The 24,101-nt window shown below is 38.9% G+C and overlaps 1 protein-coding gene across 1 annotated transcript in view; it reads left to right on the plus strand.

Annotated features, from left to right (window-relative positions):
• The window catches only part of PTPRN2 (protein tyrosine phosphatase, receptor type, N polypeptide 2), a 416,744-nt gene that overhangs the window by 338,017 nt on the left and 54,626 nt on the right, over nucleotides 1-24,101 (plus strand). The window contains exon 12 of the mRNA XM_009329894.1: nucleotides 17,501-17,648. Within this exon, the coding sequence (XP_009328169.1) occupies nucleotides 17,501-17,648 (148 nt within the window). The remainder of the gene's footprint in view (nucleotides 1-17,500; nucleotides 17,649-24,101) is intronic.

A 24,101-nucleotide genomic window follows, 5' to 3' on the forward strand; every position in this document is an offset into this window, starting at 1 on the left:
AGAACTGAGTGATAGAAGACACATTCCAACAAGAAAAAATATTTGTTAAATTCTGCACCACATTTTGCTGAAATTCCTTTATTTTATTCCTAAAGCTGCAATAAAAGCAGGAGCAAAAGGCATCTAAACACACTTGTCTAAATAAAGAGAGAAACTCCAGCATGTGAGGACCGATAGCACTGTGCTAGATGCAGGTGTACTTTCCACCTTGAGCTTAATCCATATACACACAAAACACTTCCTGAGCAAAGGAGCGTGATGCACGGTGTGTGAGTGCAGTGCACTGCCCGGGGACACATGCCACAGAAGTGATTAATGCTAGCAGGGACAAAGGTGAGGAGTGCAGGTACAGAAAACAAGGTCTTTGTCACAATTATGGTGTGTTTGATTATTTAGTGGGTTTTAAAATTTTTTTCTTTGACCACCATTTCCTTCTACTACCATTAATTTCTCTTTAGTTCTTTATGAATTTCAAGATTATAAATACTCTGTTTAAAAAAGGCTTACAACTGAGAAAACAAAGAAAAAAATCCTCCCTCACATGGGAAGGGAAACAAGTCAGTGGCAAAGTTTAGTGAAAAGCATAAACTCCTTACACATGTGCTAAGTGGATCTAAATCCCAACTTATCTTTCAGCTGCGCCAGTATAAATAGTTGTAGGAGTCTCACAAAATGTAAGTCCCAAGAAGGCTTTGGCCCTAAAGGCCATTTCATCATGAACAGTCAGACAAGAGGAGTCACAAGGGAAAAGGCTGTTGTGTATTACATTACTCAGTGACAAGATAGCCAATATCCCAAAAAGACATAAACACTGTGGATGGGAAAATCTTTACCCCTCTCTCCCTGAGTTGTCATGCTTTTAGGGACGGGTGGAGCTGGTTGCCTCATGAAAGATCTTCTGCTGATGAAATGGCATTTCTCCCTTCATTTTAGGTTTTTTTCCCTCCCTAAATGTTTAAGTTATTTTGAAATATTTGCCTCTGTTTGTTTAAAGCCAGGACTTGAGATGTAGGAACAAAGAAAAGCTGCAAAGAAAAGTGCAAAAAATCTCATTGTATATGAAAACAGCTCTACTAATAGAGCCATAAATCTAATAAATGTATGTAGGTACTACATAGATTTCATCAATTAAACTCAGAAAAAATATTCATGAACAGGTTACCCTTTGATTCTTCCATTTTTATTTGTTTCATGTTTAGTTGCCTCCCTTTTTCTATATTAATCTTGTTACGGGCCTTAGGAAATAACGACAATTACAGAGTCAGTATTAAATCAAGAAAAACATTCCTCTTGAACACGGTATGAAATTAATTCAAAAATCTTTTTTTTTTCCCTAAATTCTTCCCTGTCGGTTGTTTTCTCCAAATGTATTCATGATTAGAAATAACTTGCCAAATTTCTGTGACGACATCTTGGTCCGTCGTTTGACTGTGAGGTGTTTATTCCAGCTTTGTTTAAGCTCCTTTGGTTGAACACTTTTAGCCACCTTATATCATTCCCTAAGGCTTTTAGTAGGAAGATGAAGAAAACATTTCTATTAATATTCTAGAGCACTAATTTTAAAAGTGTTACATTGGGAGAAATATTTGACACAAAACTAGCTTATGCAACTATGTGCACAAAATAAAAAGAAAGGATCATTGCCATGGCTGAAACAAAACTTGGTGGCTATCTGAGCTTTTTTTCTGTTTCTCCCAGCTTTCTTCCATTTCTAGAGAACATCCAGGTAATGTCAAGGCAAGATAAGTACCAGTTGCAGCAAGTAGCAAGAGATGCTAGGAGGTCATTTAATGAAAAAGATCTGGGTTTTGATACTTCAGATTGAAGACAAGGGATGTTACTGGGTCCTCAGCTGCTTCTGAGAGTCTCATTAGTGGCAGAAACCAGAGATGAACTCTTGTCCAGGAGGCTACCGGTCTCGTCTTTTGGCTCCGAACGCATCCTCAGTAATGAAGTGCTCTTCTCCGTGTTCGTCCTGTTGTGCGTGCTCACATCATGCATTAAGCTGTTGACAATTCATTGTAGCAGATGTAGCAGTTAATCATATTTTGGATCTAACAGGTGGAAATGCCTATTTAGAAGGAGAAGGGCACTAGAAAGAGGGTGGTTCAGAAGGACTTCTCAGGCAAGAGGCCAAGATGATAATACGTGTTACAACGTATCTCTCAGCTGGGGCAGAGTTCAGACGGGGAGGAGGTGAGCTTTGACTCACTGTGGGGTAAAGAAATGGCTCACGCAGGCTGCAAGACATGATGCACCACTAAGATCAAATGACGTGTGGTAAATGGGACTACAACTTCAGAGCTTCTGAAAATACGTAACAGTCCAGGATGAAACTGGGGCTGGCTTCATGGTCCTTACAAAGAAGGGACATCATACTGGCACTGTGTTTTTGCACTGTTACACCAGTTGCAGTTTAAGATACCCAGGAGAACTCCAGGGGTATTTTGGAGAGCTCCTTCTCTTCATGTGGGCTATGTCAGCAGAAGTTATTGGAAGTGCTCTGGTTAAGATGCTGCTGGCAATGGAGGCAGCTTAATCCCTTCATTGATTCAACAAAGTCTGTTTATTCTCATCTTCAGGGCAAGGTAAAAAAATTTATACTTTGCTTTCTGCAACTCTTTCTGGGATTAGGCCTTAACTTGGCAGTGTTTTGTGAGTAAGGTATCAGAATTTGGGTGGTATTTGGAAAATTTAATGTGTAGGACACAGACAAAATGCTCCTGTGATGATCACATTTTACATATGCACCCACGACGCAGCTGTGGAAACATTTTTAAATAAGGAGATAAACATTAAAATAATCTGTGAAGTTCGCTTGTGGATGACATAGTATTTGCTGTTCTATAAAGGAGGACTATGTTACTTTTTGGTCAAAACCAGATAAAGTTAAAGTCTACTACCCTCAAATATTCCACCCCCACATCCCCCATGTCTTTATAAAAGACATACTTTTGCTACGAATTTCTGTCTTTTATATAACTCTTCCTTTGTTTCAGACTAGAGTAACATCTCTTTGTTTTTTCTAGCTGGTAGCTCTCCCTCAGTGCTGTCGTGTCTCCCTCATCCTCTTGCCCTAAACTCACGTGCTAATGCAGCTTTATGTTGCCCAGCTGGCCAGGAAAACCCTATTCATAGCTGGGGAGAATTACGAGTTGCCTCATTTCTGGCTGCTTGCTGTACCATTGCATTGAACCAAGAATAGAAGGGAGGGGCGACAAACTGCTCACAAGCATCACCTCCTTCAAGCATGACCTGTTACTGCTCTGGGAATTATGCTCTGCCCTTTTCTTTTTGGAGTGACTATGAGGGCTGGCATCCAGGTCCTAAAATGTTTCTGTCCTCAGTCTGGTTAGTAGTAAATCCATTAATGTCTGTTGAAGATGGTTGGTTTCTGGATTTGATGTGTCTTTAAAAAATATTTCTCAGACTACGTATCACAACTGTGTTATTTTTAAGATGAATTATGTGAAGGTTTGCCTCCTTCTGACCAGGCTGTTTGTACTGTCTAAAATATTCCCGTGAACATCCAGTAACCCTACTGCACATAGCAACTAAGCTCTAGTCGCTGTCAGAGTGTAGTAAATTGAAGCGCGTTTCTGTATTTCTTTTATTAAATATGTGCACATGCAACGCATTTCTTTAAAGCAAATAAACAAAAAATGACAATGTCTCCTTACTGGGTACATTATATTTATACTCTGAGTATTGAAGAGAGTCTGGTAATTATAAAGTTGTTTAAGCATTTTTGTTTTAAAATTAAAAAGGTACTGAACTTGAGAAAACAAATACAGTCAGTTATTTAGTACTGACTAGTTCTTACATTGTTTTCATATTTAATTTAAATGGACTTTAGCTGGTTGCAAAAAAAAATACTAAAGGACTAGCAATGCACACCATGATTTGCGTTCTTGCTGTCATCCAAATTCACAGAAAGAAGGAAACATATTAAAGAAATTTGATAAGACCAGGTGGTCTGAGTGAATAATTTCCTTTTCATTAACATATTCCCCTTATTAACTCTGTAATTAATTGTACATAGCTAAGGAAAGCTATGGAAATTGCATTTTGAGATGTATCAAAGCTGACTTTATGCTTCAGACTTCCATGCAATTTACTATTAATGAAGCAAGAGATGGAGGCCCCAAATCTATAATTATTACTTACTATTTGAATGACAAGCAAAGAATTTTATCAGCAGAGTTTCAAATGAAAGGGGATTAGCAGCTAATGTTGAAATTGTTAATCTTTCTTATTAAAATAATTTTGACGAGAGTGTTTAGCCTGAAAGAGGTTTCTGGAACATCATTTACCATTAAAACAGCTATTTTCTGAAGCTCAGTATGAATTTGTCTAAGTTTGACAGCAGGGTGCAAATATTTTTTAAATGAATGAATATTTTATGGGAGCTAAGGCTGTTCATGTGTGAGCTGATGCCGAGCTGCTTGCTGTGTGCATATTCCTGGAATGTGTAGCAGGATGGTAGTTCAATATCCATCTTACCAAAGTGAAGATGTCTACTGAGATAACAACAGAAAAAAGCTACAGCAGAAAAGTCTGAGAACTGAAATTGCACCCAAGGCTGTGTCTGCACACGACTGATTAGCAGGTGGGAGCCCAGTCAGAATTGGGCCCTAGATCTTGGTGATATTTTTATGCCACAGAAAAAGCCGGTAACTATGTTTGGTACCAATGTTACTTTGCGTTTAGACAGGCCTTCTTACCCCTTTAAATGGTGGTATATTTTCAGTTTTCATATATTTTTATTAACATCATGTACCTTGAGATGAGTATTCAGTGGTGGGTGCTTTATACCCACATGTATGCTTGTGTACAAATACCACATACAGCAACAGCATCCTCATATAAGTATAGATAAATATTTGTGAGCATAGATATAATATACACGTCTTTTAAGTGTTAATGAAAAACTACTTGGCATTTTAAATTTTAAAACTTTTCCTTGCAATATTTGCAATTTTCATCTCTTACAGGAGTGTACAAATGAAGCTGACAAGGCTGTTTTCGCTCCTCAGGATGAGGAAATTGTGAATATATAGTGACATAAATGGTGAAAAGCAAAGCAGTGATAAATTACAAAATTTAATTTGCAGTGGTCTCAGCCACATAAGTACTGGAGGAGATGTATGTTAAAGAACACTATTAATTTGCCTGTGTCCCGTTATAGAAAAAAGCTAATGTAAGAGATGTGACATGTCTTTGCCAGTGACAAATCTTGCCAGCAGAATCATTTCTGCTATATCTAGAGATCATTTAAATGCTTTGATAAAGACATAGTTTGAATGAGTAGATGGACTTTGTATAAAGATACTGTCAACACAACAAACCCCCATGTACCTGCTCTACCATGAGATTACTCCAACCTTTACCTCTGTGTGCACCTGTGGAAACTTCATTGGGTTCGCTCAGAAAACTACAGGTTACAGAACTAACCTTGTACCTGTAGTCCTACAAATGTTCCTTTGCAACAGTCTTGCAGACAGAGTGAAACTTGCCCGAGAAAAGTGCTTTCTTCTTTCCTCGTTGCCTCCTTTCACCTTTTGATGTCTTTCTTTGCATTAGACCAGTTTGACTGAAAGCATTATAATAGTGTCTAATTACTATTAACATAGTGAATATACTAATGGTGCCTAATATGTTATTTCTTCTGGAAGTCCAGAAATGACTTTTGTGTCATTTAAAGTTCTGCTGGAGTCAAGAAAACTCTGCAGTATCTGAGGGTATGCACCAGCCTTTGACTTACCATATGTGTATCCTCACAACTGAATTTTGAGAAACTTTGTCCTTCAGGCAGGGTTCTGGGGCTTGATATAAGAAATTTTGATTAAAGTCACCAGGAGTCTTTCAACTCACTTCAGTAACCAAAATAATAATAAGCCAACTCTTACACAGCACTTTTGATCAGTAGGTTCAAAGCTCTTTTTAAAGGTCAATATCATTATCCTGTCTTTCTAGTCCAGGAAGCTCAGGCACAGACAAGGAACTGCCTTGACCAAGACTAACCTTAAGGTCAGAAGCAGAGCCAGGGGTAGATCTCCATTCTCTGGTGTCCCAGTGCTCTGCTCTCACAACTAATCATATTGGCTTTAATAGAAAAAGGATTGAATCGAAGGGTAATATTTTTGCCCTTTTTTGTCCCTCATTAGTCTTTTTTAAGACATGAAAGTATAAAGGAGTTCTGCACCTGGGTTTGTCAGATTTGATTCTGCAAGTTTAGTTTTGGCCTCATTATCTAAGAGCAAACTATTCCCTATTTGGAGAGCTGGCTGAAAGATGTTAAATACACATTGGAAAAGCTTGTGAAAACCAAACTGAGGATGTGCAGTCTGTAGTGACTAACTGGAAAAGGATGCCATCTACTCATTTTCTGAGTCTTTTCTGAATTGATAACAGTTTTCTTCAAAAATGTATTCCCAGACTGCTAGATCCTTAGCCATCGCACACGTGCACATGCACACATGCACCGAATTTTAGGTTCTTTATTTTGCTTTTTCCTTCTGTTTAGCAGTAAGCTGTACTTGTACTGTCCACTCAAAGCTACTACTGTCATTCTCCCAATGTTTTCTTCTTGGTTCAGCATGTGAAGCGAAGTGTTCCAAGGAAGAGAAACAGCACATGAGGAAATGCCAACAGTTATCAGTTATGACCAAAATTCACTTCTTCCCATAGCATTTTCTTCATTTGCTGTGTTCTGGGTTTTGTTTTTCTGATTTTCTTTCTTTGCAGTACAGTGTCTCCTTTCATCATTTCACTTCCTTGTTGACCTCTACAGTCTGTTCTTGGCTTCTTTTTCTGTCCTCTTTCACATTGTCTTTCCCTTGTTCTTATTTTGCCCTCTGTCACTTTTAAATATTCTCATCTGTGGATTAGACCAGTGTTCCTCAAACTTCTTTAAGGTGCTATCCCTTACTGGCTTCCATGGAAACCCAAGAGTCCCAGGAGTCATTAGGATGTCTTCAGCTTGCGCACTTCTAAAGCTTTTCTACCATCACTTCACAATCCCTTTTGAATGCTTTCATGAGAAAAATATTTGAGAATCACTGAGCTAGGCCAACCTCAGCTGAAAATCCCATGGAGCATAGATAAAAGGTTACCTAAAAAATGGGACACTTCCTGTAGATTTGGGAGCTGGGTAGTTGCCAGCTATATCTTTCTCATGGCCAGCATTGCTCCGTGTCCTGCTGCATGTTGGTTCAGTTGTGGCTGTGAGTGTGACATGGAAGCGATAGGGCAGAAGTCAGGCATGTCTTCTCTCACAGTCATCTCCATTAAGTCCTGAAAGTAATTCTGTGGAAAAAGGGTTTCTTCACTGCTTACTGTCCTCACTGGCAGTTACTCTAATTGGGTTACTTCTCTGCATCCTAGGTCTGGGATGTCAAAATGGTCTTGAGTGCTAGGATTTGACCATTGAAGGTGTTTATGGAGATTGAAGTTTCCTGCCTCTGGCTGTTACGGGAGTTTTCTAAGGAAAAGGCTGATTATCCAATCTGTGCTTTCCTTGCTTTTTCCTACAGGTGACCGTATGTTCACTTGTGCTTATGCATATTCTGCCGCTAGGCTGTGGGTATAGTGTGGATTGCAAGACTTCTTGGATTTCATATTGCATATTCTCAATTTTCACACAAACCTCTGTGTGTGTTTGTGTACAGATTCTCACTATCGATTTTGATACCTTTTTCTCCCCCAAAAAACCGCTGAAAAGCATAAGCATTTTCCTTTATAAGTCATGATCTGCTCCTGGAGAAGCACCTTTTCACTTTCATTGACATAGTTAAGAAGAGTAGTAAGAGTATTACTGCTTATCCCTTTGCTCTAGTAGGGATGTTGTCTGTAGAAATAACATTTTCCTTTCTACCCTCAAGATGGCCACTGTCTAGCAGAGGCATAATTTGCCAGACTATCTATAAATCACATCATGTGCTGTATCACTTTGATGTGCTTGGTCATGGTTGCCTGGGTTTTCCTAGTCTCATTATCTCTGAAGAACTTGACCACACTTGTAGAGAAGATTGTTTTTAAACATGATGTTTTCAGAATTCTATATTTATCTCTTGGTAATTTTTATATATAGTAAACAAAGGTGACTGTACAAGTGCTCTGAAAAGAAACACAGACTTTAATTCATTAAAATCTAGATTCGCAAATACAGTACCCAACCGGGAACCCAAATTTAGATGCTTAATTGAGTTAGTGTGGCTTGGAGAGGAAGAAGGCAGGGAATTTGGTGTTGTGTTTTCAGCTAGGTAATTAGTGTGTAGTAGTATATTTTTAAAGTTTTCATTTCAGACATACAACATCATTAGCAGGCATATAAATGAATCACAAATATGTCTTGGATTGTGGTATGATGTTCAAACCATTAGTAAAAAAAATAAAGTGAGAAGAAGGGATCATCTGAAAAATAGGTTTAATGTGTAAAGAGGAAAAAGCAATTTCCTGTGAGAATGGAATTGGGTGTCGATATTTATCGCAAAGAGTTGAAGGACCTGATTTGGGGGGGTTTGCAGTTTTTCTGCTACTTTTTTATTCAGCTGTGTTCGCTTGCACTTTCGCTTTTTAACAAAGCTACCAGAAGCGCTTCCCAAAATGTCTTAGCTGACGAATTCAACTGACACTAACCTTGGCATAAGTTCCTATGCTGCAGAGTTGTCTTTAATGGAGAGGTTTGGGGATTTTCGTTTTGGATTTATTTTTGGTTTTAAGAAATGTCACAACATATCCCATGCTGTGAAATAGCAGTATTTGGCTAAGAGGTCTAGCCCCCCATTTTTTTGAAACAACATTCTTCCTTTATTTAAAAGCTATTTATTATTTAAGATTTTTATTGTGAAATCTACATAAGAAGTACAGAAAGCCTGGAAACTGATTTTGACTAATTCCTCTTTTAAATCTTTATTATTTAGCTTGGCATGTCTTGTATAAACAGAATCTAATGTGCATAAATTGAATTCCTCTACTCATCAACCACTTAAACCCTGCATTTTTAAACAAAACCCCCGAACCGAAACCTGTTCTAATTCTATTAGAGTCAGAACATTTGGTATGCTCTAAAATGTTATCAGATATGGATTCGTGAAGGTTGCACGACCTTAAGCCCTGTCTGTAAACACGATCATGGGAAAAGGAAAAAACAGCAGTCCATAAGACTGAGTTTTGAATTTCCCTGCAAAATAAGTGTTTTAGGAGCATATTCTTTGACCCCAGGAAATTCACTTGGATGTTTCTGCCCTTTCATTTCCCATCTGTGAAACGGCAATAATACTTGCCTCCCCTGCAGAAGTAATGTGAGTACTTTCAGACAGTTGGACAGAAGGAGCTATAGAAATACAGAGATTGTAAGGGAGCAAATTATATTCCTTTTATGGTAATCATCTTCTCCTTTCTGTTGAGGTTTATTTAAAGCAAATTAATTGCAGGGGTGGAACTTCATAGGCATAGTTTAGATTTCAAGAAAGGGGGTAAGGAGGAGGAGATGGGGGTGGTTGTATTTTAAGACCTAGAAGACACCATTAAGTAGCTGAAAATCCTTGAGAAGGGATTCTTTGTAGAGTGAATTTCTTTATCTTCTGCTATATTTAGAGAGCCAGGTAGAGTAAATATTTCATAATTAAGCATTCTGATTTTTTTTAATGTTTAATTTCTTAGCTACGTTTCCTTTCAAAAGCATACCTGCCTCCATCATTCCTGATTCAAGCAATGTTTAGCATAACATGTATTTTCCAAGATTTCCTCCAGAGCTGAAAACCTGCATCAGTCCACACCAGGTTGTATCCAGCCATTTCACTGGGATTTCACTGAGCACCTTTGGCAGCTGGGAGCTGTAAGAAAAGGGATTAGCAAGTATTTGTCTGACACACACTGATCCCAGCACCTGCTGATTGGATTGAAGTAATCCTTTTACAAGTTACAAAACTCTATTATCAGAGTATTAAGAGAGGGGGAGGCAGTGATATACACTACATCAAGGGTATATTAATTTAGGTAAACGGAACATAGGTTGCCATTTAATGTACTTGTGAATTACAGTCATTCTTGCAAAAGTTGCACGATAGTCTAGTTTGATAGATAATGTCATACGCTGCTCATGCAAAGATGATACTTCTCTAGAAACCCAAGGACAATTATTTAAAATTATTTAAATGGCATGCTTAAAACACGACTGTACTCTCTGTGTACATGCTTAGTTGTTTACAATAATCTTTACATCTACAAATATAAAATTGAAACTATGGAATGTCATTTTTTATTGTTGGCTGACATTACCATGGAAGTTAATAATACAACCTATTTGAAACAATCTAGGATATTATTTTCAATCAGGCTGAATAGTTGCTTTGTCAGAGAATTGCCTCCCTCTGGTTTTTTTTTTTTTAGTTTTTCCTCATCACCTACCATATTATGTATGATATTAATAGTGTTTTATGCCAAATTACTAGTAAAGCTTCATAGTAGTTTTCAATAATTAATTGAAAAGGCTTCAAAACTACTCTTTTCACTGGTGTAATCAGGGACTGAGAAATAAGAGAAAAGTTAGATCAAAACACATTATGACAGTAATATGGCTGCAAACACCGAGGAGGAAAAATAATTTCTTGGTGCTTTTATGAAGGCAAAATACAAATTCCCAGGTTTTTATTTCCTAGATTTTTTCATTTGTGGTTACCTTAGACAGTTCTCACTGATAAAATCAGGATATCCAGGATGGCACAGGACAGGTTAGAAAAGAGAAGGGAGCCTTCAGCCTAAAACAACTGACTGATCAGATGATGAAATCCTGGCTCCAATGAAGTCAGGAGTGTTGCCATTGACAGTAGTGGATGCAGAACGCTCCTCAGGATTGAAAGTATGTGAGACTTTATAGCCAGTTGTTAATTTACTGGGATTTCTTCCAGATACGAGTTCTGTGAGATACTGACAATGAGTTGCCACAACAGAATTTTTGTTTTTAGATAGAGAGAGATATATATAGATATAGATATATAAAAACTCAATGTAACTAGCCCAATAAAGTCACACTTCTCTACAATTAACATTGAAAACTTGATTTGCCACGTTAGGGCTAAAGCTAGTGCTTTTAACAGCAGTTATGGAGTGGCATTTCAGAGGTGGAGCTGGTCTTGGTAACAGCTATAGGCTCTGCATTACTGCGAGTTGGTTGGATCAGAGCATCAGAAATATCTATGGTGCTTCAACAGAACTATGTAACTGTTGGAGAAAACTGTGATTTGCTTAACATGTTAGTTGATTGAAAGACTTCAATTGGTTGAGATCGTGCATCTGCTCTTTATTTAAGGTCTGCTTTGTTAAGGAATAAAGGTAGGAATGGTATGGGCATAGTTTGGCTCTGCTCCCATGTTTTCTTCTACATGGGGCACCACTGAGAGCATTCTTCATGGAAATGTGTGGTGAGCTCCCAACCCTCAGTCTCTGCAAGAACACCACAGCAGCTCAGAGAGAAAGACCGACCTTCTGTAAACAAGGAAGAGCCCGAAGTAACTTCAGTACTACTATGAAACTGTTAGGTGATGTGAGAAATGCTTAGAAAATTTGAAGAAATATTGTGGTGCTCTGCGTGGTCTGAATATGGCTCAGGATTCTAATAGTGACATTTATCTCGGGGAGCTTTATTTGAGCAGATCTGGACAAGTGTGGGTGCACCAAAATAGAAGAATAAGGTAATCATAATTTTATAAAAGAGGAGCGGGGAGAAGGAAAGAGAAGAAGAGAAATGAACCTTTCTGTTGCTATTCCCTGAGTCCAGACTCCAGCCCTAGAAAATAATGGAGCACATATTAAAAAAGAAATTGCTGATTATCTAGGGAGAGATTTTTCAAGGGCATAAAAGGGAGATAAGTGTGAGGGTCTCATTTAAGAGGATGGGGAAGGCTGGAGTCTTTCCTTTGTGTATTTGCTAATCTCTCCATCCTTTCCATTGGATAGCTGCACAATGAGTAAGAATGTGCATAATTTTATAAAGAATAAATCTTGCCTGGACAAACTTGATTGCTTTTTATTTAACTAAAACTACAAAACCAGTAGATGAAGTGAAAAAAACAGATGTAAAATATCCAGATTTTAATAAAGCCTTGAAACTGTCTCATGAATAGTTAATTGAAAAATTAACGTCAATTTTTTAGAAGACAATTATGTGGATTGAAATGTGGCTAAAGGATGATATACAAAAAGTAATGATGAAAAGCTATGTATGGGAGTGTCTGGCAGAGTACAGGAATTGGTGTTAGATCCAGTTATATTTAACTTTTTAAATCATGATCTGGAAGTGGATGAAAGTGGCTTAATGACTTTTACAAGTGGTGTCATGGTGTAAAGTTCTGCACAGAAGTGATGACAGGAGTAATTCAGAAGTTTGAAAACGTTAGACCTGAAAACACATACAACAAATAAAGTTAAATTATCTTTGAAGAAAAGAGTCACAAGAAGAGACGTCTATAGTCTGCATAGATCCATTAATTATGATCTGTGAAGACACTGAAATGTATACAAGTGGAAATTATACAGAACAGCAGTATTCTGTATAAGCAGACTAGGGTTGAAATAAATGGATTGGTGACAACAGGTAGCAAATTGTGTTTGCAATAGAAAAGCAATACTATTGGCATCCCTATGAAAAAGCCATCTCAAATGAGGGCTACTATTCCTTATTGAAAATATTCGAGTATTTCCAGGAATACAGTGTATAGTTCAGAACAGTTTGTGTCCCGAGAAATAGTCATGAACTGTGTTTTAGGCTTCTACTTTAGGTACGGGGCACCTAAATGTTAGCAAAGTTTCTTAGTGAAGTACAAGACACAAGGCATTACTTGAAGGCCTGGAAATGAGTAGTCAGATAGGCTTCTTCTGTCTCTAACTTCTATAGCACTTTGAGTAATATGAGTGGGAACAGAGAAAGTTACTGTGAAACCACTAATGATAAGGTTTTAAGCCAGAAAAAGGAAGGAGAAAATCTTGTGCTGTGTTGAAAGTAAATTGGATTTACACAGAAAAGTTTTCCTCTTACATATAGTCAATGCAATATGTACTGAAGAAGACAAAGAAATTTAAGCAGAATAGCAAAAATGCTGGTGTGTCCTGTGCCAGAACAATGTAGCCTACAAGTTAGCAAGGAACAAAGGCAAAAAAAGCCTTTACTTAAGTCAATTGGAGAGAATAACAAAACAAATTGTTTCAAGTATGGTCGTTTAGTGCACAATTTGCTATATAATACCTAAGGCCGATTCTCTCATCTCCAAATTCCTTCTGAGGAACCCAGTGAAGCACCACGGTGCTGCCTGGCCCTCTGCATCTCTGGAAGAAGTGGCAACAGTTTGAAAGCAGTGGCTCTCACACTGTTAGGTGGAAGGTGTGGATTTGAGTGGTCACTGTTCACAAGGATTAAGATAATGTCCCATCCACTTCATCAGCTGACATTTGAGATTCGATTAGACCTGTCGAGGTCTGTCAATTTAACAGTTGCCCATCTTTTCATTAAAAGAGACATCCTCGGTCGTGAAAAGAGTGTCTAATCAAGTACCGTATTGGAAGTACGTTATCAAAAATAATTGCTTTTTGTAATAGCTGAACATCAGCTAATAAAATAAGTGTTTTTAAAACAAATATCTTGACAGATGCAAACCATACTGTCTCTGAAGAAGGTATTTGGAGATTGACCAGACAATTAGAATTTAATTGTTATATTTCTTAACCTTAATTTCGTCATAGAGCATGCACTGGATGCCACTCCTTGAGTAAAGAAAAACAAAGTAGTTTGACACCGTATTACAGCATCAACCAAGCACTCAGTAAGTTTTGCCAAAGCCAAGCCAGGCCGCTGTGCTCTGTCTTTGTGCCTGTGTTCAGGCATGCTGAATCTGTCTTAATATTTGCCATTGGTGCTGGTTCTCTTGGCCAGACATTCATTGTCCCTGGCACAGTTTTTCATCCTCTGGCTGAAAGTTCATCTTTTGCCTTACGACCATCAAGTCTTACACAATAATAATAGATTTTACAACACATCCCCCCTCTCCACATAACATCGATGCATCCTCCTCATCCCCATAATGTGTTTGGTAGCAAGAATATCTCATCTGTGCATGCAAGAGAAAGTATGAACTGGGCTACCAATTGTCCTTGCAGGTGAGGCCCTGAGGAAGGAAATTTAAGACTTAATGAAATTTAAGGTACATCAGGAGGTCTGGCCAAGCAGACAGTGTTTGTTTAAATAATAGCATATACTTGGGATTAAGGACTTGTCTTGATGTGGACATACTGGTGAGACCAGACCGCTACCTTTTTCAGCAGGCTTTGAGGAGCATTGCACTAACAGTGGTGACGACCTCTATTTATTTTACCTGCTGCTCCAAGACAAGAAAAATCATCTGCATGTTTGACATGTTGGTAATGAATTTCTTCTGTACCAGGCAAACGCTGCAGAATGTCTCAGGAAAACATCCTAATTAAGAGGTGGATTTGAGTAGACATACAATCTCTAAAATATCAGAAGTTCCACTCAATTTAATGTACATCCAGCAGCTCCCAAGAGAGTGTTTCAAAATCACTAAGCTTCTGCTTAGCAAAATGGGGATGAGCACAGGGGCTCTGAAGGATTGTAAATGAAAGATTACTTAACTCTGAGGGAATTGTCTGACTTCTGAATATTTTAAAGCAAGCTTCTTTCTTGGTAGCTTTTTTAGACGTGTGTAAAGCAGATGTTCATATTGCACAGAGCCTTCCACGGGGCCGTTCAAATAGTCAAACACCTTTTCAAGATTTGTCAGGAAGTGCCCTGTGAATCTGATCCATGCGTTGCAGGCATTGAGACTACACGAAAAGTGGTTGTCTGGTTAAAGTAAAGATTTCAGTGTGTTTTCATTTGGACATTCATTTCTCTTTACACTCAGGTTTCTCTGAAAAAGGAAGGTAAAAGTAAAAAGAGGATTCCTTTTTAAAGAGAGATAAGTTACTTAAAAATTCATGTGCAGTAAAAGCAATCAAATTACCTTAACTGGATCACATTTGATGATTTAAAAAGAAAACAAAATCTCTTTTTAAAATACAATCCTTGAAATCATCAAATAGACAAGTTGGAGGCGACGGGAAGCTCCTTGCTACATACAGCGCTGCCTTAGGAATCAAATGTTCATGGCCCTTTTCCTCCAGCTTCGTGGAGTCACAGTATTTTGGAGAGATTCAGTGTTGGCAGATCTGTATATCTGCATAAAATGTCCCTGAAGTCTATGGGACGTTGGTGACGGGCATGTCAAAATGAATCAGATTATAAAACTGTGGTTTAAAATGGGAAGATGCTATGGGCTGGCCCTTCACTGCCTGATCTCTGCCTGCTGCATGCTAAACAGCTTCTCTGAAGCCAGGAGTCTTGGCTCAGTGTTATTGTAAGATTTTGCTAGTTTTTCCCTTTGCCTCATAAAAATTCTTACGTACCAACTATTCGCTGCTCAGGAGGGATTATCTTTTTTTTTTATTATGTTCAGTATAGATGTCCAGGCACAGATTTACTAGGAGAAAAGAATGGGATCTCTAGCCTCCCTCCTTTCTCCAGTAGCAACAGCCTTTCGGCAAGGACAAGCAAACTATCAGAGGATGGTTTCCTCTCATTAACTTGCAGGTTAAGGCTGGGAACATGTTAGCTGACGCACTCCCTAGCACACGACAGGGCCATGCAGCTCTCCCAGCTCCCCATCCGTCAGGTCACAGCTCTGTCCACTGCGATGCTTTTTCCTTCATTATAGAAAAGAAGCAATCACACAATAGGTGTTTTGATTGTATCTAGGCCACCAGTATTTTTTACCTCCTTTAGAAACCCTTCTTCTAACGCGATATATTTCTATGTCCTTAAAGATATCCTTTCTGGAAGCGTTGCTTCTCAAATTGCTTTTCAGTAGCAGGTTTGATTTACAGATCTCGTACCCGACAAACCCTGCACAAACCAAAACTGGTGTCAGGGGCTCTTTTGTAACCGAAAAAACGTTCAAGCTGCAAGAGAGAGCAGTCTCCTGCCTCGCTGGTGGGGTGGGCAGCGCGGTGGAGCGACAGCTTTAGCAGAGCTCCCATTTGGTGGAAGGCAAGCCGCAAGCTTTTTGCACCTTCTGTTAAACTGCTGAGAGGGCATGTGAGCCTTTCTTCTTTAAAGCATGTTTGGGAAGAACTATTCAACATAACAGAGATTGTCTATGGGAAAGGTTTTCTAAGCAATTAAACTGCTTTTTGCACTTTTCAGTGAATCCTTTCCAGGAGCTTTTTCTAGACAAGGGTTGCTACAGATTGGGCTCTGTTAGTGAGTGCTCCCCAGCAGGAACCACTTTGACTGATGTTTGGGCCAGAGGCGCCTACAGCTCTGCTCCCGACCCCCGTCCAGACCCTGAGCCTGTCCCCTAAACAGTCTGTCCCTTTTTTAATCTGTTTAAGGATGTTAACTTCAACCTACCTTTAAGGGTAGTATGGAGTTTAATTTACAAATACGAACTGGGTGTAATGTGAGATTATTCTGTTGCTTACCGTAGGAGAAGCTGACAGGCTCTGAAAGGTAGTTTGGCTGTATAAGTAGGCTTACAGTACCAGGTGATCACTTTCTTAATTTTCGTGTCAAAGGGAGGGGAAGATTTCTGGTTTTCCCCACCCTTCCTCCTTTCTGCTCTCTTCCTGTCACCTACTTGGATGATTTTCAGGTCCGTAGGGTGAAGGAATAGGGTTTTAGTTCACTTTTGGCAAACCTTTGGAACTGAATTCCCGATCCACTGCTGTACTGAATCTCTAGCCTTGGGAGAGCTGCAAAAACACAGGACCTGCTCCAATATACTCTGATCAGTCCTGCCACAGCCAGTTAATTTTTCTTTGGTGATGCTTCTCCTAACACTGTTGACTTTACTGAATGCCAGGTACAACCTTTAACAACATATATTAATATTAATTAACAGCACCTTCTCAGTTTGAGGCCCTGTCTGTGCAAGTCCATGTGCAGGATGAGTTCCTAATGACCCGGTACTTGAGCCATGACACTTCAGCCTGGCAATTTTTTAATTCTCCTCAACAGTTCTATCATTGTTGTGACTTGCATATGTGCTTGAACATATTTTTATGTTTTAAAAGCCTTCAGTTTGACGTGAGCTGTTGTTGTAGTAAGTAATTTTTATCAATGGACTTTTGTTTCTTTTTCATTGCCTGATGAAAGAGACATTTGGGCTTACATTTTCTAGCTACTGAAGAAGAAATAGTTTTCTCCTGAAGCTCAGTAGGTGGGGTTTTCAAGCATTTCTTCTCTGTTAGCACTGGTCCATGTTAGCATTCTCATTTTGTATAGCACAAATAACCTTGAAGTTAACTCTCTTAAGTGTTAGCCATAAGACTGAGTGTGTTTTGTCTCCAAAGCTCAGGATTCCTGTGCTTTCCATCCTGAGGTACATCTTTTAGCTTAGCTTGGAGCCTAGCTAAGTCAATGCTTAATACAATATTCTTTTAATTCCAGTCCTACATGGAAGATCATCTGAAAAACAAGAATCGTCTGGAGAAAGAGTGGGAAGCTCTGTGTGCTTATCAGGCTGAACCCAATGCCACCACCATTGCACAGCAGGAGGAAAATATCCAGAAGAATCGCTCACGGGCTGTAGTACCATGTATGTACACTTTAATTTGGATGATTGCATTTTAAGTTCTTGATACTTTGCTCAATGTCCTTTGCACAGTGGTTTGAAAGCTACAGATGACAGGCAAACAGAACACAGAGTAGCTTATATGTGTACTAGAAAACTGTAGCTACAACTACAGGCTAGGTGCATGTCCTGTTATATCAGACACTGTTTATCTCCTTATAAGTTGCATATATGTTACAAAAATGCACACCTGTCACATAGCACTGCCTCTGCAGCTGTGCTGTCTCATGAAATTCAATAGCCAGAGTGCTTCTCAATGCTGGAGTATACGTTCTGTACAAGAGTGGCATCTGTAGCCATTCAACAGAAAGAAGTTTGGCTTGTGTTTAGACAAGTTGGTATCATGTCCATCCAACAGTAATACCAGCAGTCTATAATCAGAGCTAGATCATCTCTTTATCAGACACTCAGCTGTACTGAATGAGCCCCTTTAGGCTTCAGCCGATCAGCTTGCAAACTGGCTTCTCTCTCTGCTAGGCTTAGGATAAAAAGAGAAAAAGAAAAAAAAACCAGCCAGTGTTTATATTCCTAGAATCTGCTCTTTCCTGTAAGCAGCCACCTCTCTGAGCTTGAAATAAAAGCAACATATTTTTCCTATGCAAATATATGTATCTCATAGATTACATTGGTAATCTATGGCCACACATTTTATTAAGCAACCAATGAAACAAAACTGAAACTGAGAATATATGCACAGTCCACAGCAACAAAAATGCTCTCAGTCAGCGTGCCCACAATCCAGCTGGGTAGCTTGGCAAACACATATAGCTATTTTAATTTTTAAAGTGCCCTGAAAACATTAATTTTCCGTGTGAGAGCCTTGAGTAAGTACTATTCCTCCTTTAGAAATGGGGAAATGACAGGTAACACATTAAGTAAATGTCAGAGCCAGATTTAGAGTGAAGATTCTTTGGAAGTACATGATAATTTAACTGAGCCCATCAGTCCTTGCATATTTGCTTCAGCAGGGTTGGGTGTTTATGTAGTGGATCTTTCTGCAATCCTTTGCTGCTTAGGAGAGGAGTACAGTAGTTTGGTGATATGAATTCTCCTGAGTAAATATGGTGCTGGTCAAAAGCCTTTTGGGGAAACAGCAACAGTTTGCTGACTTCCATGTGTTTTGAGATCAGGTCTGTTGAAAAGTTCTAAAGAAGTAACCATGAAAGTTAAAGATGCGCAAGACTTCAGTGCTCTTTTCCATCCTGAAAAAATAGAATTTAACCAACATGACAGGAAGTGAAAATTGCTCCATGATAATGTGTATTGATCCAAATTGATCTTCCCTGCTTAAAGTGTTCTTTTCCATGTGGATTTACGGTCAGACCATCTTAAGCTGTTCCAAGTCTCTGCAATCCAATGTCCTGGTTTTGGCAGGGATACAGTTAATTTCCTTCCCAGTAGGTGGTACAGTGCTGTGTTTTGGATTTAGGAGGAGAACAAAGTTGATAACACACCGATGTTTTAGTTGTTGCTAGGTAGTGCTTACACTAGCCAAGGACTTTTTAGTTTCCCATGCTCTACCGACTGAGAAGGCTGGAGGTGCACAAGAAGCTGGGAGGGGGCACAGCCAAACTGGCCAAAGGGACATTCCATACCATGGGACGTCATGCTCAGTACATAAACTGGGGAAAGCTGGCCGGGGGGGGCCGCTGCTCGGGGACTGGCTGGGCATCGGTCGGCGAGTGGTGAGCAATTGCACTGTGCATCACTTGCTTTGTGTATTATTATTATTATTATCATATTATTATTATCATTTTATTTCAATTATTAAACTGTTTTTATCTCAACCCATGAGTTTTTCTCACTTGTGCTCTTCCAATTCTCTCCCCATCCCACCGGGTGGGGGGGAGTGAGCGAGCGGCTGCGTGGTGCTTAGTTGCCGACTGAGGTTAAACCACAACATCCAAACAAGCCAGATTGTTTCTGGTTGCTGCCTTGGAGACAGCATGGGAGCTACAAATGTTGCCAGAAATTGATGCTGGTTATTCAGCTGATGTAGGAAGTGTGTCTGCATGATACAATGACCAACAAGGTAGGGACCCTCAGACTAGACCATTCTAGCTCTGAATCCAGAAGTAACATAGCTGCGGCAGTGCTAAAGAGCAGAGATGTTTAGCTTGGATGTCATGCCACACCAGAGAGCTGAACTATTTTCAGAGCTAAGATAGTCTGTCTCTTTTCATCATGTTGTACCACGTGAATGAATCAGCCTACACTGCTCAGCCTTCAGTTGACAAGTCCTTGCCCATTGCTTCTTCCACAGCATGTTGTTGTGCCTGTTCTTCCCATTGCTGAGTCTAGATTGAATCAGTACTACCTGGGAAGGTATTTGGACATGGGCAGGGTGGCTGCAATTTATCTGAAACTTTAATTAGAAGTATTTTAGCACATTTAAAATCCCTTAGTACTTTGTTACAATGTGGAAACTTCTATTATAGCTATTAGTGCACTGGAAACTTCCTTTTTTTGACTGAATTGCACAAAATTACCTGCCCTCACTTTCTGAAGTTGCTGTTTACCAGTGCACTGGTAAACAGCTGTCATACTGTACCCTTAAAACTACTTCGATGATGGGTGGAAAGTGTGGCATGGAGTTTAAACGATATTAGATTTTAATAAAGTGATGGTTATTGTAGACCCTAAGATTAGACTGAGATGAGAAAAAACCCAGTTTGTCCACTTTTTTTTGACTATGTTTGACATTAAAACTATAGCAGAAAGTCACAGATTTGTTTCATAATAAATTAAGAAGCAAAGCAGATATGGTTTTGATATGCTACAAAGTTGTTATGCTATATTCAAAGTATTCTCACAGAGTAATGCCTTGTTAGCATTTCCTTACCCCTTTCATATTCATAATCACCTTGACAAGGTAGAAAAAGATTGCCAGTCCATGTTAAAGATTTCATCTTAGGAAAGCTTCAAAGAAGCTTTAATATCATGTTGTATTTACTTCGCATTTTCCTTTCTTAGCCAGTCTTAAAATAATATGATATTATTTTTTACTGATTATGTAACCAATGTAATTTCTAGATTAACATTATCTTTAATCTCACAATTTTATCATAGCTTACTCTTATACCTCTCTTCCCTATTTACAAACAGCTTTTAAAATACTTGGTAGCAGAACACCTTGACGCTGCACTTAATTAATTAGTAGTTGAAAAAATTCTAACAATTGAAGTAACTTGGACCTTCTAGATTAACAAAACTGCATCCTTTTATCCAACCAACAAGCAGATTGCTATCATTTAGGGCAATGTGATACCTTTTTTCTGTATGAACACATGAGCAGCTCAATTTGTTGATGCCCAAAAAAAAGCTTTCCAGACTTCATTTTCTCTTCTTGCATCTCTGCAAAATAAAGCCATCTCAGAAGGGTCAATACTGTATGTTGTTATTTATGTATACCATAGATACATATAGGTATTTTAAACATTTGGCAAACAGCTTTTTGCAGCGAACATCTGTCAAAAGCTGTCTACCGTAGCTGTGTCCATGGGTCATGGTATATGTTAGAGCAACCTGCTTACCTCTGTGCTTTGATTTTCCTCCAAAGGAAAGCAAAGCATTTGGGGGCAGAGTGTGCACCCCACCCAGCTCTGAGGCTTGTGTGCAGTCAGAGCACAGCCAGGGGATGTGCACCGAGGACAGGAACACCTGAGCAGAGGGTACTTGCTCTGGGTGTGTGCATTATCCGTATCAGTAATGCATGTACAAATAATGCTCTGGAATAAATGAACTTGATTTCAGTTCAGATCTAAGAAGAGTTCCATTTTGTGCAAATAACCTATGGGCAAAATAGTGATAATCAACAAATTATGATTCTTCACAGTCTTCAGACTGCTCCACTTCTGCTCCTCAGTAGTTCTTCACTTTCTTACTTCAGTGTAGTTCTGTATAGTGCTTTGTATGGAAAAAAGAATATATAGAAGAGAATGATGATCCAGGCAGAATGTGCCAGGTTGGTTGTTGTGAGATTCACTCTGCTCTGTGATGCCTGGGATTCAGATAACCCAAAGTCGCCCATACTCCTTGTGTCCAGACTTTGTTTGTCGGTTCCGTTCCTTCAGAAGTATCTGACTAAAAGGAAACAGAAGACAGAGGGAATTAGGTAAGATGTGAGTCTTACTTTTCCAAGCTTTCAATCCCCATCTGAAAAACAATAGAAGTAATAGATCTTCATTAAGTCACAGGGCGACTGTGAGGTAAATAGAAGACTGTGAGCTGGCATACCACTGTAGTATTGGTGACAGTTTAAATAATCCAGATAGATATGACATTTTGCACAGGAATCTAGTGCCATTTGAGACGCCTAAAGTATTCAAGGAACCCACGCAGAGCTGTTAGGTATAACACAGGCTCTATGGGTCCCCGTGCCCCCCTAGCTGCTAGCCTGAGTGTCCTTAGGGCACCTCAGGTATCACTAGAAACCTACACTGAGGCATTGAATCAAGTTCTCTGGGCATGATTCTGTGATATCGTAGATTAAGATGCCTAAATTTAAGTGTCTCCATGTAGCTGCCTCCATGTGAGCCAGGTATCAGAGCACCCATTACAGCCAGTGAAGAGCTAGTCAGTGCAGTGGCATCAAGAGATCTGTGTAATGACCAAAAGTAAGTTGTTTATGTTCAGTGAAATGAATAGCTCTAGGATGCCCTCAGATACCTTGTGTGAGCTTCAGATGCTGGTCCAGTAGGACACAAGTTGTTAGGTCTTGTGTCATATCTGTTAACCTTGTGCGATGTCTCATCTACTCTACAGTTTCTCAAATGGTATGACACGTTCGTGTTTAGCCGACTAAATCAAGCCCCATTAACTGTAACCTAGTCCACATGGAGATATCTGTATGTAGACACCAAAACTTAGATTTCTGTCTATAAATTGAGTTTTTTATACACTATAAACTCATGTGTGCTTGCTTTATATTTTATACTTTATCCTCTACACTTTATAATTCATACTTTAATTTATATTTTATACTCTATATTTTATATGTATATAAAATACAACATTGTGTTGTATTTCTCCTCAGTGATAGGTTAGTACTAGCCTTCTTGTTTAGGAAGCCTCTCTCTGCCACATGTATCCATCTATACATTTTGGTTTTCTTTCAGCTGTGGCTTGGCTGGAGCAATAGCAAATGCAAAGTAGTTCAGGATTCAACAGTAGCTATTGTAGATATTTGAAATGATGACTAGTTGTAGCTTGGCCAGATTGCAGTAGCTAGTAACAACATTTGTCTTTTCTCTCACTTCCTTATTACCATCCCTCTCCTCTCCTATTTCTTCATTCATCTTTCTTTCTTTCTCACTTTTTAGATTGATCTTATATATCTTCCTTTTCTGTCATCCCCTTCCTTCCTTTTATTTCCTGCTTCTTCTGCTTCTCTTTCCTTGCATCTAACATAATCAATGTGCAGTTTACAAAAAAAACTCTTGTACATTTGGCATTTTCCCCATAGTTGCTTATTATTAACATAACAAACTGGTGTCCATGGCATTCTTTTTTTTTCTTCTACTTTTTTTTGCCTGTTTCTGAAGAGCTATTATGCTAGTTCCTAGAAGCTTTGAGGTGATAACAGGCATAGACAAGCACAATCTGTTCATTGTCAATATGAACGTTTGATGCTGCAACTGAAGCACACATGGGTGCAAACTCTTGATATATGCAGAAAACACATGTACAACCTTTTTTGCACACTTTTTTTTTTTCTGAGCGCAAATACAAAGTCTCACCACCTTTTCACTACCAAAGCCTTAACATGTCTCACCCTCTGATAAACCCTCCAAGACAGCAGGATAATGATACGGTACACTAAATCGGAGGGTCTGGATAAAACATTATGTTTAAAAAAAAGATCCTGAAGTCACTTGATTTTTATTGGAGAGTCACACTGACATCTGTTTGCTAAATACTGATGAATCACTGTCTGCTCTCTCTCCCTCATCCATTTGAAAACATTTCACACATTTTCTTTGGTGATTAGTTCAAGCACTTTTGCTATCCAATGAATGGGGCTTATCCTGAGTGCTTGCTTAGCTTAAGATACGTGAGAGACCACATTTAGTGCATGTAACCTGCATATCTCCTGCATAGCCGAAAGATTTCAGAGCTGTAGTTCTTCAAGCACTCTGTGACAATGCTCATTGTAAACAGTTCTATACAAAATCTTGGGTAGCCCCCAGATCTCAGATGTCACAAGTTCATTTCTATGTTTCAGATTTTTTGTGCGGTGGTGCCAAAGTAAGGTGGAAGTGAATAATGTGCATAAACGTGTTCCCTTTCTTGTCTTCTTCATCCTCCTATTGTGTTGAAACTTTACCAGAGGAAATAATTTTATGTGAATAGTAAATCATAGAATCATAGAATCATTTAGGTTGGAAAAGAACTTTAAGACCATCAAGTCCAACCGTT

Source organism: Pygoscelis adeliae, unplaced genomic scaffold (genome assembly GCF_000699105.1).
Source record: "Pygoscelis adeliae isolate BGI_AS28 unplaced genomic scaffold, ASM69910v1 Scaffold238, whole genome shotgun sequence".
NCBI lineage: Eukaryota > Metazoa > Chordata > Aves > Sphenisciformes > Spheniscidae > Pygoscelis > Pygoscelis adeliae.